Source organism: Anas acuta, chromosome 12 (genome assembly GCF_963932015.1).
Source record: "Anas acuta chromosome 12, bAnaAcu1.1, whole genome shotgun sequence".
Taxonomy (NCBI): Eukaryota; Metazoa; Chordata; class Aves; order Anseriformes; family Anatidae; genus Anas; species Anas acuta.
The window spans coordinates 18,708,320-18,723,002 of NC_088990.1; the positions used below are offsets into that span (position 1 = coordinate 18,708,320).

At 41.4% G+C, this 14,683-nt stretch overlaps 2 protein-coding genes across 11 annotated transcripts; one reads left to right on the forward strand and one right to left on the reverse strand.

Moving 5' to 3' along the window:
• Window positions 1-100: 100 nt before the first annotated feature.
• Window positions 101-9,357, forward strand: DNAAF4 (dynein axonemal assembly factor 4). Of its 10 annotated transcripts, XM_068695364.1 has the most exons (10): window positions 1,487-1,711; window positions 1,970-2,117; window positions 2,782-2,915; window positions 4,206-4,446; window positions 5,169-5,314; window positions 5,874-5,983; window positions 6,328-6,481; window positions 7,351-7,456; window positions 8,432-8,473; window positions 8,936-9,357. In XM_068695364.1, exons 1-9 carry the CDS (start codon window positions 1,589-1,591, stop codon window positions 8,440-8,442), a joined length of 1,173 nt encoding a protein of 390 aa, XP_068551465.1. In that variant the 5' UTR covers window positions 1,487-1,588; the 3' UTR covers window positions 8,443-8,473; window positions 8,936-9,357. The 10 variants fall into 10 exon arrangements, 9 of the variants coding, with proteins under 9 accessions (XP_068551462.1, XP_068551465.1, XP_068551464.1 ...); XM_068695361.1 differs by lacking the exons at window positions 1,487-1,711; window positions 8,432-8,473 and adding an exon at window positions 101-821; XR_011100570.1 differs by having other exon boundaries at window positions 7,351-8,473.
• A 4,118-nt stretch (window positions 9,358-13,475) lies between these two features.
• Window positions 13,476-14,526, reverse strand: PIERCE2 (piercer of microtubule wall 2). The gene is made up of 2 exons (XM_068696145.1): window positions 14,312-14,526; window positions 13,476-14,063 (listed from the first exon to the last, which is right to left on the reverse strand). The coding sequence occupies exon 2, from the start codon at window positions 14,055-14,057 to the stop codon at window positions 13,701-13,703; it is 357 nt and encodes a 118-aa protein (XP_068552246.1). The 5' UTR covers window positions 14,058-14,063; window positions 14,312-14,526; the 3' UTR covers window positions 13,476-13,700.
• Between the last annotated feature and the right edge of the window lie 157 nt (window positions 14,527-14,683).

Sequence of the window (14,683 nt, forward strand, 5' to 3'; positions counted from 1 at the left end):
TATTTATTTATTTATTTTTGGAAGATACTATGCAAATAATTATTCCAATTAATAAAATGGGGAAGAATTTTGGGGGGAGGGGAGGATTATTAAATAAATTAGGTAAAGAAATGCAGAGTACTACAAAGATACTTTTTTAAGCCTCCAAAGCCATTAAGAATAAAATAACCTCCTGGAAGATATGAATATATTAGGAACTAGAAGCTCCAGAGCAATATTAGTAAGATTTGATGGGAATAGAAGTCTCCATCCTTCAGAGCACAGGAAATAGGAATTTAAAGTTTTCCAGGGAACATTTAATCTCTTCCTTTCTCTCACTACAAAGCTTCTTGCACTTTTGACTGATAATGCAGTAACAGCAGAAGAAAGATCCTGAGCGGACCTCTCTTCTAGTTTATTTTGCAAGTGTCACAGCAAGAGCTCGGTCATTTGTCCAAGCAAGCTAGCAATGTGGAACGTCTCTGACACAGGTGCTGGTTTTGTAGATGCATATCAATACAACATGGGTAAGGGGGATTGGAGATTTTTTTTTTTTTTTTTTTTTAACGTACTGAAGCTATTTTATGTAACTTGAGAAGATCAAATACTGGTAAATGTACCTGTGGCCTATATTGTAAATTGTGTATGCGTAATGTCTTACTGCTGGCAGGAATAAATAATAGGCTGCTTCATTTCAGTATATTCTCTGTGATTAAACTAAAAACAACACGTGGATGACCAAAGCAGAAGGCCAGCACTCCACAAATGTAAGACGTATCCGTGAGTGAATTCTACAAAACTGATGAATGTGTTGGGGATCACCACAGCTGCGTTCTGGAGCGGTAGGGGATTTGGAATTGCTGTTACATTATAATTGTTCTATCCAATGTTGCTCTTTCAATACCATAATTTTAAAACAGTGAGTGAAGGTTTTTTTTTTTTTTTTGAAGGTTACATGTGCCAAAAAATTCCTAAAGTATTTTGACTTCCGATTAAATCTTTTTCCTCGGATACTTTTGAATACTCCTGGAATGTGGAATTTGATTCTGATTCCTGTTGATGATACCAGGTCTGAAGCCAGACCCGGATGATACTGGTCTGGGTGAAAGGAGCTGGAGACTGTCCATATTGGTCAGATCATATAGATCATATTGGTTATTGTGGCTGTCTTCCTCGGAAAGAGTCTTTACACCTTTGACGCCTATCCGTATGTTGTAACGATGAACTACAGCTAGTTCTTAATCCTAACTGCTACCATTTGATCGCTCCTTTGGAATACGGCTAATAAAATATGAGAACTGAATCTTCGCTGCGACACGTCAGCAGCCTTACCAAGCGCGGCTGATTTAAGCTTGGTGCCTCACGGCCCCCGCGGGCAGGGGGCATGGAGGGGGTGCCGGGAGCGCTGCTGGCCCCGGGGACCACAACTCCCAGCGTGCGCCGCGCCCCGCCCCGCTCCCCCCGGCGTGCCATTGGCTGAGGCTGCGGGGCGCCCGCCTGCAGCCCCCGCGGGCGGTGAGGGAGAGGCGGAAGCGCTCCCTCAGAGCCCCGGCAGCGCTGCGCCTCCTCCCCCTCCTGCTCCTCCCTAGCAACGGGCGCTGTGGGCGCCATGCCGGTGTGGCTGAGGGGGCACAGCTGGCGGCAGAGCGGCTCCGCCGTCTTCCTCTCGCTGCCCGTGCCCGGCGTGCGGGTCACCGCCGCCAACATCTTCTGCACCGAGCGCTACCTCAAGGTGGGGCTTCCCTCGACGCAGCTGTTCATGCTAGCCACATAATCACAAAGTCGAGGTCTACTGGAAAACAAACTGTTTCCATCTCTTATTTGCTCTAATAGGAGCTAAAATCTTGGTATGGCACACTCGGCAAATCAGCCTTGTCGGTAGCATGTGTTTCCTGAGGTTTGCTGTGTGCTTGCACCGAGTATTTTGGCTGTATGGTAATTCATTACAAATTGAAGTGTTAGTACATGCTCGTTAATCATGTTTCTATAGGTAAGCGTTCCTCCCTTTTTGTTTGAAGCCATCTTATACGCTCCTATTGATGACACAAACAGCACAGCGAAGATTGGAAATGGAATTGTTTTCTTCACTTTGTATAAAAAGGAAGTGGGCATATGGGAATCCCTAACTCTAGAGAATGGTAAGCTTGTGAAAAATAAGGTGCCAGAATACTAGCTTTGCTGCTCTTCCAGCTATATTAATTGGTCTAGAAAAATACTACCTTTACCTTCATGGCTTTTTGTGTGTTTCAGTAATTTTCAGAAAGCCTATGAACTCTGATCTGGCACTGAAAACTACGGTGTCAGTTGGGGATGTTATAATTATTCTGAATTACCTCTAGCTCCTTCATAGGAAATTGCAGGTGCTCTTTGTGGTTTTACCAGTTTCACACTGACCTTCAGAATCAACTGTTGGAGTTGAAGTGCTGAAGTACTGAAAAGAGCACCTACTAGAAAAGGCAGTTTTGGAGAAAAAAAAAAAAAGCGCTCTTACTTGACAGTTCAAGCTAAATTAAATTGTATTGCTCATTGTCTGTTCTCTTCTACTTTGTTTTTTTTTAAAGAAGGAACATGAGAACGTTATAGTGAGCACAAAACAAAGTTTCAAATAAAACTTACATTGAGTGTTTAAACGAATCTTAGATTTTCTTTTTAAGAGATGGACTTGATAAAGTGTGCTTTGTGGGTTTTGAGAAGTTACATTTTCTTAGGTAAAGTGGAAAGAGGATTTCTGTTTTTATGAATGTGGTATGTAATAGTAAAACTTTGGGCCTATATTTCTGAAATATTCTTGTTTGTTTTAAGCTAGTAAGGAGAAACTGCAATATCTGAGAGAGAATGCTGTTCTAAAAGCCCATGAAAAGGCAAAAGAGGAGACAGAAGCAAAAAAAGTTACAAAACAAGAACATAAAAAATATGCCTTGGAGGCCACAATGAAGGTAAATTTGGAAAAATCTCTATCATACATGTAAACATAATTAATTGCCAATGAATCTGGCAGCTGCTATAAGCGTACCTTAAAAATGTAAGAAGTACTAATTTTTATTACAGCAGTAGAGGATCTTTTAATTTGCACTTAAACGTATCTGCTACCACATATAAAAATGAGATAGAAAAAATATAAGGAGTTGTCATTTTACATTAATATTAATCATGAAAAATATTGGTGAGGAATTCAGATTTTCATCAGTTGAAAGGAGACAATAATAATGTAGCAAAATATTAATCTTCTGTAGCCTCTGCAACAGCACAAGTGTTTGGTCATTTGTTGCTTACAAAAACGTGGATATATAAAAACGTATTTATTCATTGTTGTTCTATATCAGGTGTTCACTGCTGTTATTTTTTGTATGTGGTATTTTTGTTGTTCTGCATTTTGTGTGTATTTTAAGACACTTTTTTTCCTTAAATTTATATAAAAACTCTGGTAACTTCATTTGTGTTTAAATGAACTTTTAAAGGTATGCAATGAACTTCTAAGATTGCATATGTAATTTCAACAAAAAATAATCTGCAATTAATAACTTTCTCAGCTGAAAGGCTATATCTATTCCCTGTATGTAATAATTCCAAAGAGAAGTAGACAGAAGAAATAATGCATTAAAATGAAGGTATATGTTCACATTTCTATACGTTCCGCAGTTGAAATATAGCTAGGATATTGAAGTAAAAGTTTGGTTAATGAACAGTGAAGTGTCATCTTCTAGAATTGCTGGTAATTAGGGCCTCATCAGAAGGCACTTCCTACCTCTCTTAATAAAGTAATCATTATCATTATTGAAGCAGAGGCAGGAAGAGCTTTATCATCAAGTATAATAAAACAGTCCAAGTAGATTTAAAAAATAAAATTATTTTTTCATAATAAAGAAGGTATGTGAACAGCATACTTTTGTGTGGTGAACCAAAATGAACTCTGGAGATAACAGGAAAACCTACAAAGGTTTATTTGTGGATTGTATTCTTCAAAATATAAATAAGACTTTATTTTTGACTGTTTTGGGACCATACACCTACATAGTGGTAGTGAAATAGTTAAAACTTGTGACTTCTTTTAAAAGCTAATTAGAAATCTTTCCTAACTATTTTTAAGGGTCTTTCATAACTCTGCTTTTGGGATCATACTAATGGTGAAGATGCGCTTAGGAAATGAAACTGGGAAAATAACGGTATCTTTTACTCAGTTCTCTTATTATTGGATGCTACATATCTCAGTTTTATATTTCAAACAGCTAGAAGAAGCAGAAAGAAAAAGAATTGAAGAGCTGAAAGAACAGGAGCGGCAGAAAGTCACTAAGGAGTTGCAGTTATGGAAAGATCAGCTGAAAGATGTTGAGAATCAAAAGAAGGTACAAAAAGAAGGGCAACTACATGAAGAAGTAGAGCAACTAAAGGAGAAGAAAAAGGAAAAAATTAACAAAACTAGCATTCCTAGTGAAGAAACTTTGAAGACCAGACTCAAACCTACAAAAGGTTGTATTATTGGGATGTGTTTTATCATTCTTCAGTGTGTGGATGTAACGTTATTCCTGGATGTTTTTAGTTCATCATTTATCTTTGTGTTCACTGTACTGAGTTAATTCTTTTATTTTTCAGTTATTTTTGTCTCTTTATTTTCTTGTGATTTGTTGAGCAATACCATGTGAGTTCTTAGCTCTCCTTTAAGTCCTTGGAAATAAGCAGGCAAGTTATGCAGTAGGCTTTAGGAAAGTAGAACAGGAAGTCTTTCTAATAGTGTGTTGCAAAGTTTCTGAGAGTGGAGTTCATGTTACCACTAAGGTATCCAACTACTAGTTTTCATAGAAGTAGGCAGTCTGCTTTCACTCTGTCCCATGCCTTAGCCTTACAGAGAGACAATAGTGAAGTAGATCAAGAGAAAATTGTTCATTCTTGTTATGTTTGTATTGCACTTCACTTGCCCCAACAGAGAGTCATGTAAGTGACAGAGATGGTGGTGTAAGCAGAATGTACGTTCATTCATGACAGTGTAGTCAATAACAGATTGTATGATATATAGCAAGGATAAACATTGTTTGAAACTTTTCTTCAAAAGAACAAGTCCAAACTTTTGCTATGCTATTATTAGAGATTTATTGCTAACATGCAGAATTAATAAATTAGGAATTTGGTAGAAAAACAGGAAAAAATCACTTTTGCTTCATTTTTCATTTCCAGTACCCGAATTCTCTTTGTAGGTCGTGGTTCCTGTAGTATGTTTTCAGAAAACTTAAAGGAAGAGCAACTACCAGCTCCTCGATCTTCTGGTACGATTAAAATCAACTTCACGTCACGAGTTTTTCCTACAGCCCTACGAGAATCTCGTGTAGCAGAAGAGGAGGAGGTAGAGATTGTTCTCTTTTGGTGCTTCTGTTATGTTCCAAGACGGTTAATTATTACTGTTTATTCTGGAAGTTGTCAAAAATGTTACCTGTACAGTATTCTCAATGGCCAAAGAATACTGTCTTATTTAAATCTTAATTTAAATAAAATATATATTAAAGATATATATTTTCGCCAAACATGTGATTGTGGTAAATAAAGTTTAATTTATTTTTTGTTTTTAAATTTGCAATATTAATTGAATTCCATGTAGTACAAGATTTGAAATTTCTTTATACTTAATGTATGTTAAGTTCTGTCTTCTTAAAAAGAAACTCACAGAAGCTTACAGAGTGTCTAAAAGAGATTTATTGAATATGTATTAGTAACGTAGTAACCTTACTTATCACATAACAATATTTGGGGAAAATAGGAAAATCTTTCTGTCTTACATTATTAACTATTTCTCTCTGTCCAAAATACATGACAAATAGTACTCTTTTGATAGGACTGAGTGAATAAACAAAAGCAAAACTTAAATTTTACTTCAAAAATAATTCTTGTTCATTATATATTAAAAGTGGCTACATAAACAAGCAGAAGCTCGAAGAATAATAAGTGCTGATTTGTCTGAGCTGAAAGACTTAAAAGAAGAAGAGAAGAATCCAGACTGGTTAAAGGACAAAGGAAAGTAAGTTAGGTTCCATTTGAAGGTCTATTTAAAATGAAATAAGCAATCACAATCACATACATCACTTCAAAAAGCAGTCATGTGAATGCATAGAAGAGTTCATTCACTTTTTATTGATCTTCATTGCTTTTAGGCAGTGTCTATTTTTGCAAAGTTGTGTGTTGATATGCTATATTCTGAGCATTAAGTTTGACTGAACTTCACCTATGTTGTTCTCTGAAGTTACGACTGACCAAGCTGCTAAAATTTCTATTTAAAAAAAAAACTGTGGTTAACAATAAGTAGGTATTTATTTCATGATGCATCACCTTAATTAAATTACATTTCACTTGTTTTATACTTAGCAAAATGTTTGCAACAGGAAACTATCTTGCAGCTGTGAATGCATATAACCTTGCAGTCCGGCTAAACAATAAGCTTCCACTACTGTATCTGAATCGTGCTGCTTGCCATCTTAAACTGAGGAATTTACACAAAGCCATTGAAGATTCCTCTAAGGTATAAATATATAAGTTCTCAGACTGTTTTCTTACACATGATTGTGATTATTACTGTGATGCTTCTGTTTCAAGCAGATCTGTAAGTAACTATTAGTGCAATTCAAAATTTTTAAATTCAGAATTGATATTATGATGCTGATTGATCAGCACACATTCCTTTACTGGTAAAATGTTAAAGGAATACCTGCACTTGGAAAAAAAAAAAAAAAAAAAAAAAAGTTTTGAGCAGGAAAGGTGCAGAATATACACAAATACCCATTGTATTATGTTGTGTTGTTCTTCGCTTGGTGGGAAGAAAGAAAGGGTGATGATAGTGAGGACGGAGACACTTTAAAAACAATATAGATATTTTTAAAGGAGGGCTGGATCACCTCTATTAGCATCTCTCTCTCTTTTTTTTTTTTTTTTTCTTTTGTGCAATGAGAGGGGAGTGACCTCAAATGATAGCTGACAACATTTGGAGAAAGTTATTCCAGAGCTACTATCTTTTGAACTAATAAGTCTTGAGACTTGAAGCCACCTCCTCCCCTTTTTTCAGAGTAACTGGTGTTGCAACATGTGATTTATTTGTTTGTTTGTTTGTAGCATAATAGGCGATATCATTTATGAAAATAAAATACATTGTTTGAATAAACACTTAGCATAGTATGTATGAGTTTTTAGCCATGGCAATGACACTGTATTTACCAAACTATGAGACAGCAGATAGGAATCTTAGCAATGAGATTGACAAGCCATATAATTACATTTGAATAGTTACTTAGTAAGTGAAAAGAGTATGTGTGTAAACGGAAACAAACAAACCAGAATTATGGAAAATTATGGAAAATCTACCTCTAAATATTTTTGCTATTTTCATTTGTAAAGGCACTAGAATTGCTGACACCACCTGTTCCTGATAATGAGAATGCTCGAGTAAAAGCATATGTGAGACGTGGTACAGCTTTTTGTCAGCTGGAATTATATGCTGAAGGTAAGACTGATTTTATGAACACACACACGGATTAATACTGACAAGCAAGTAATTCTCTTCAGCAAAACGAGACTGCACGTCTTTATTTTTTATTTTTATTTTTTTTTTAGGAAAGACATTAAAGGAAGCCTATGCAATCTTTCTTTTTGTTAGGAACCTTTATACCTTAATTTTATTTTTTTAAATCTACTGGCTAATTGCAATTCTACTCTTTTTTTTTCACATGTTTTAGGAAAATTGGTTTTATTCCTCATGTAAGTGATACAAATTAGCTTCTCCGTTGAGGAAAAAGCTTTAGTGAGTTGTGTATCTTCCTTTGGTCTGCTGGTAGTCATTCTTTTTGTGCATAATGGCTGACTTGACTGTGGTAACTTGGTGGCCATGGAAGGTATTATTGTAGAGAGAATGAAAGGCATTCAAATGTGGGATGCAAACTCGTGTAACTAGATTGCTTCACAAGCAAAAGAACTTGTGCAATGTTTTATTGGTTTTGAGTTTATAGTATTAGCAACTATAGAATGTACCGACTTAAAATAACCTGAAATATTTCTGAAACATTTGCTCGTGAACTGCGTAGTGACATATCTGTGTGACCAGCAAGTCGTTTCATCAGGTATGTGTGATCTTTGTGACAGTACCTGAATTACGTGTCCCTCTCAGGTTAGCTTTGTAAGGCAAAGTTACAAGTGAAATATTATAATAAAAACTAAAGAATATTCAAAATGTCAATGTAGAGCTTTTCCCAGTTCTCATCTTTTTCTGCCCAGCAATCTCTTCATTGTTTCCTTTCAATTTTATTTGCACTTGGAAACCTTATTTAAAAAAAAAAAAAACACTGAGGATTTATGTAATTTATTTAATTAATTCCTCTGCTTATGTGTTGTTTATTTTTGAGCTATCTTATTCATAGTTAATGCATTTTTTCTTGTTTTCATGTGCATTTGTTCTGTCATTCAGTTTTTCTGTCTTCTGCAGAATACTTTTGAACACTCCCCTCCTCTGTAATTCCTCTATGCGGTATGCTTATTTTTTAATTTAGACTGATTCTGATGTAGATTGGACTGAAGTGCTCATTTGTCTATTTATTAACTGAATGGCATGTTTTCAACAACTGCAAGACTGTCTGTGGGTAGGAGCCCTAAACTACAGAAAGTCTTTACACGAAAGAAAGCAGATAGTTGATGTGTGTATATGCATGTATGAATGAATGAGCGGCTCTGTTTTCATATTTTGGTATCTGAAAATATATACTAGTGATGTTTCCACTAAAATGTTTTTAAAAATAATATAAGCAAGATATAAATAGGATTTACTGACAAAAGTAAATCCTATTGTCGTTCTGATCTATCTTGCTCAACAGCAAAACTCAAGAGCAATACTTCACGCAGGTGACTGGGAACAGTTACTTCCAGTTAGTTGCTAAAGAGGAAAACACTCTTGTGTTAATGACTGACATTCTTATAAATGTGTCCATATTAGGTCTCCAGGATTATGAAGCAGCTCTCAAGATTGATCCTAAAAATAAAACTATAGAAAAAGATGCAGAGAAGATTCGACACGTAATTCAAGGAACGATGCAAAATTCATAAAAAAAAAAAATAATATATAAATAAATAATAATTAAAAAGGAACTTTTTGAGAGAGGTGCCTTTGAGGGCATCAGGAGGAGTCTTAGTTCACATTCTCTTTCATATGTTGTTAACTAGACATTTTTTTTTCACTTGGAGCACTGACAGAATTTATAGAAGATCAGATACATGAATTACTATTTTTTGCAGGTATGGTACAATAACAAATACAATTAGATATACTGTATATCCTTTTGATATGGAGTTGTCATGTTTTTGCTTTCTGTGATGTATTGGTTATGCTGAATAATAAAACATACATTTTGTACTCGATGGCAGGTGTTTCTTCCAGTTGCTTGGCCGAGAGCCTTGAGAGAAGTGTTGAGCTCAGTCAGAAATGTTTGGGGTAGTTGCTGTGCTGTTTTTCCACAGATACCTCCTGCATTGCAATGGGAGGAGGTGGATACTCCATTTATGGCAGATGAAAGGAGGGCAGTGCAGGAACTTTAGTGGCTCGATTGATCGTAATGCTCTACTTGCCAAAATATGGCTACTGTCTTTCATATAATTACTGAGAGGAAGCAGGGGGGGCTAAGGAAGAGAGTCACAGAATCACAGAACTGTAGAGGTTGAAAGGGACCTCGAAAGATCATTGGATCCAACCCCCCTGCTAAAGAAGGTTCCTCAGAGCAGGCTGCCCAGGTAGGCATCCAGACAGGCCTTGAATATCTCCAGAGAAGGAGACTCCACAACCTCCCTGGGCAGCCTGTTCCAATGCTCCATCACCCTCACTGTGAAGTTCTTTTGCATGTCAGTGCAGAACTTCCTGTGCTCTAACTTGCAGCCATTGCCCCTTGTCCCATCCCCACAAACCACTGAGAAGAGGTTGGCTACATCCTTCTGTCCTCCACCCCTCAGATATTTATATACATTGAGGAGATCCCCTCTCAGTCTTCTCCAGGCTGAACAGAACCAGGTCTCTCAGCCTTTCCTCATAGGGAAGATGCTCCAGCCCTGTATCATCTTTGTGGCCCTCCACTGGACTCTTTCCAGGAGATCCCTGTCTTGTACTGGAGAGCCCAGAACTGGACACAGTACTCCAGGTGAGGCGTGACCAGGGCAGAGTAGAGGGGGAGGATCACCTCCCTTGACCTGCTGGCCACACTCCTTTTAATGCACGCCAGGATCCCATTGGCCCTCTTGGCCACTAGGGCATGCTGCTGGCTCATGGTCAGCCTGTAGTCCACCAGGACCCCCAGGTCCTTCTCTGTAGAGCTCATCTCCAGCAGGTCGTCCCCCAGCCTGTACTGATACTTTGGGTTGTTCCTTCCCAGGTGCAGGACTCTACGCTTGCTCTTACCAAATCTCATCTGGTTTCTTCCTGCCCATCTCTCCAGCTGGTCCAGGTCTCACTGAATGGCAGCACAGCCTTCTGGCGTGTCAGCCACTCCTCCCAGCTTTGTGTCATTGGTGTACTTGCTGAGGGCAGACACTATTCCCTCATCAAGGTCATAGATGAAGATGTTGGAACAAGACCGGACCCAGCACCGACCCCTGGGGAACACTGCTAGTCACAGGCCTCCAGCCAGACTCTGTGCCACCAATAACCACCCTCTGAGCTCGGCCAGTCAGCCAGTTCTCAACCCACCTTGCTGTCCATTCATCTGTCCCACACTTTCTCAGCTTTGCTAGTAGGATGTCATGGGAGACAGTATCAAAAGCCTTGCTAAAGTCAAGGTAGATGCCATCCACAGCTCTCCCCCCCATCTACCCAGCTGGTGATGCCATCATAGAAGGCAACGAGGTTAGTGGAGCACGACTTCCCCTTGGTGAATCCATGCTGACTACTCCTCATAACCTTCTTCTCTTCCAATTGCTTGGAGATGCCATCCAGAACAAGCTGTTCCAACACCTTTCCAGGGACAGAGGTGAGACTGACTGGCCTGTAGTTTCCCAGATCCTCCTTCTTGCCCTTCTTGAAGACCGGAGTGACATTGGCTATCCTCCAGTCTTCAGGCACCTCACCCGTTCTCCAGGACCTTTCAAAGATGATAGAGAGCAGTTCGGTGATCGCATCTGCCAGCTCCCTTAGCACATGCAGATGCATCCCATTGGGACCCATGGATTTGTGTGTGTTGAGCCCACTCAGACGCTCACGAACCACTCCCATATCCACTGGGGGGAGCCCTCCATTTGCCAGACCCTTTGTCCTATTGCCAGGGGCGAGGAGTCCCGGGGGAGTGTCCTTGAAGAAAAGACTGAAGCAAAGAAAGCATTCAGTATCTCTGCCTTCTCAGTGTCTCCCGTGACCAGGACACCCCCCTCATTCGGTAGGGGACCCACATTATCCCTAGTTTTCCTCTTGCTGTTTACATACTTGAAAAAACCCTTCTTATTATCCTTTATTTTTTTTGCAAGCCTCGTCTCTAGGTGGGCTTTAGCCTTCCTCATTGCATCCCTGCAGGCCCTGACAACACATCTATACTCCTCCCAAGAGGACAGGCCCTTTTTCCACATTTCATAGACTATCCTCTTCCTTTTGATCTTATTGATGAGCTCCTTGCTCATCCATGCAGGTTTCCTGCCCCCCTTCCCCAATTTCCTATTCCTCGGGATGCACCGACCCTGAGCGTGGAAGAAGTGCTGCTTAAATGTAGCCCAGCTCTCACAACCACCCTTGCCTTTTAGCAGCCTATCCCATGAGATACTCCCAAGCAGGTCCCTGAAGAGGTTGAAGTTGGCTCTTTGGAAGTCCAGGGTAGCAATGCTGCTTTTAGCCTTACTTCCTTTGCCTAGTTCCATCTGGAACTCCACCATCTCATGGTCGCTGCATCCCAAGCTGCCCCCAACCTTCACATCCCTAACAAGGCCATCCCTGTTGGTAAGAACAAGGTCCAGGAGCACCCCATGCCTCATTGGCTCCTCCACCACCTGCGTCAGAAAATTGTCCTCAATGCATTGTAGGAACCGTTTGGACTGCTTGTGCCTGGCCGAGTTGCTTACCCAGCAGATGTCTGGGTAATTGAAGTCCCCCATGAGGATCAGCGCTCATGATCGTGAGGCTGCTAGCAGCTGCTCGTACAAGGCCTCATGGACTTCCTCCTCCTGATCTGGAGACCTGTAGTAGACCCCCACCACCGTGTCCCCCATACCAGCCCACCCCTTAATTCTTACCCACAAGCTCTCCACTTGTCCTTCACCCTCCCCCAGCTGGAGCTGGGTACACTCTAATTGCTCCCTCACAACAAACCCACCCCCTCGCTTCCCCAGCCTGTCTTTCCTAAAGAGGACATAGCCCTCCCTGACAGTGTTCCAGTCATGTGAGCTGTCCCACCACATCTCAGTGATCGCAATAAGATCGTGGCCTTGTGACTGAACACAGATCTCGAGCTCATCCTGTTTATTTCCTATGCTCCGTGCATTGGTGTACAGGCACTTTAGGGAAGCAGCAGGTGCAGTTACCCCTGGGGGGATGCAAGAAGAAGATACTGGACGGGGGATCGGGAACGCTACCTTCTCTGAGGAGCCCTCAGACAATCCTATGGGAGAGCTCAGAAGATTTTCCCTGTCTTCAACAGTGACAGCAGTGACAACTTCCCCCAGCCTTTCTCTGTCACCTTTAGCTCCCCTCCCTTCCCCCATTGAACCTAGTTTAAAGCCCTGGTAATCATCTCAGAGAGTTTGCTCCCCAACACACTTGCGCCCCACTTGCTCAGTTGGTGTCTGTCCATAGCCCACATACCCAGCCTCTCAAAGGATGGCCCAAGATCAAAATACCCAAATTCCTGGTCCAGACAACACCCCCTCAGCCAGTCATTTACCTGTCCTGTTCTGTTCCTTCTACCTGCATCCCAGTCACCCAGAGGGAGGACAGAGGAGAACACTACCTGCACCCCTGATTCCCTCAACATCCTCCTCAGGGATGCAAAGTCCTTTTTAATATTCTTCATTTTTCTAGTAGCGGCTTCCTGGGATCCAACCTGAATGACTACAAATTGCAAGTCCCTAATTCTCTGTTTTGGTTTTGGAGTCTGTTAGAACAATTTGTATACATCTTTATAAGATTTGTATTGCAGTGATTTGTTACAGTTACTAAAGGCTCTTTCTGAGGTAGACAGGCACGTTTTCTACTGCTGTGAAATAGAGACAGTGCCCTCTCTAGAGGAAAGTTAGGGAAGCAGGTGTCTTTGGTGGAATGAGTAATGCCACCTTGTCTCATTTAATTACAGTGGGAGAAAATGGATGTTAAACTTGATGATTTCAACACCTGAGCTGGTGATACATATACCGTATCTAAGTCATATTTGTTATGTTGATATTACTGTCCTGAGGTGCAGGAATGTGGAGACTGACCTTAAGTTTTAAAAGCAGAAAATACTTTTAATTAAAACATAAACCTTCAAGTGAAATGACTCTTGCACTTAACTGTTTTTACACGCTTGAGTAACACATTTATGATCCCAGTTTCAAAAGCTTTATTTTTACAGGTTTGGGTCTGATTCAGAGAAGTATATCAGCAAACGTGCTACATCCTTTTTGATGCATCTTGTTCAACCCAGCAAAACCAAGATATATCAAACATTTCAGTCATTCTGGGAATAACTGTCACTAACAGTCAGATTTCTTTTCTTAAAGCTTGGTGTCTAGGCTAGGTCTGAGAAAATTGAGAGCTGTTTTTACAGAGTATGCTGCAAATTGGGGTAGTCATATACCCGACTTCTGTCAATGGCAGTATTCAAATAACCATCCTGAGATGACCCACAGGTGAGTAAGTGTTTTGTAAACGTTTGATCTGCTGGATGGTAAATACAAGGCAACATCTGTGAAGTAGGCGGGATAGCACCGTATTCACTTGAAGTTGTTTTAAACAGTAAAACCTGAGGCTTTCTCGAAGAGCTACTGGTCATCAGCGTTCTGGGGTCCAGCATGCAGGAGAACACAGGATTGCCAGGGTTTGTGCAGACAGGCAGACGAGAAGAGTGCTTTGTCCCGGTGTTGGGACCCGAGGGCAGCTTCTCAGCAGAAGTTGTCATCTTTCCCTGCTGAAGAAATAGATTCAGCTCAGCCTCTCCAGTAACAGGGCACAGCATTTCAGGTTTGTTACATGTCTGTGGGCAGAGCCGATGTTGCTCAAGGCATGCCCTGAAACACAGCACAGCCCAGGGCCAGGAGCTGCTGGAGCGTGACCTTATTTAGCGATAACGGGGCTGCCGCAGTAACACCGCCTGCATTTGCATCACTTTCTGTGTCGGTGACAATCTTGAGCAACAGCAGCTATTTTTATTACCTTTGCTAATCAGCTGCCACACGGACCCGGGCCAGCTCAGCGGATGCTCTGTTTGGGTTCCCGTCGGTACCGTACGGCAGGCTGGGGGCTGCAGCAGCGCCCTCCCCCCCTCCCCACGCCGCCTTCCCTGGGGGCACGGCCCCACGCCCGCCCCTTTGTTTCCCTCTGATCGTTGCCAGCCCGGCCCCGGCCCCGGCCCTCCCCGCACCGCCCGCCGGGGGCTCCGCGGCCTCGGCCCCGAGCTCGGCGGCGCGGCCGCGTTGCCATAGCAACGGCAGCCCGGGGGGCGCCGGCTGGGGGCGGGGCCGGCGGCACGGCCGCGGGGCGCTTCGGGTGCTGTAGTTCGGGGGGCGGCCGGGCGGCGGCGCCTCG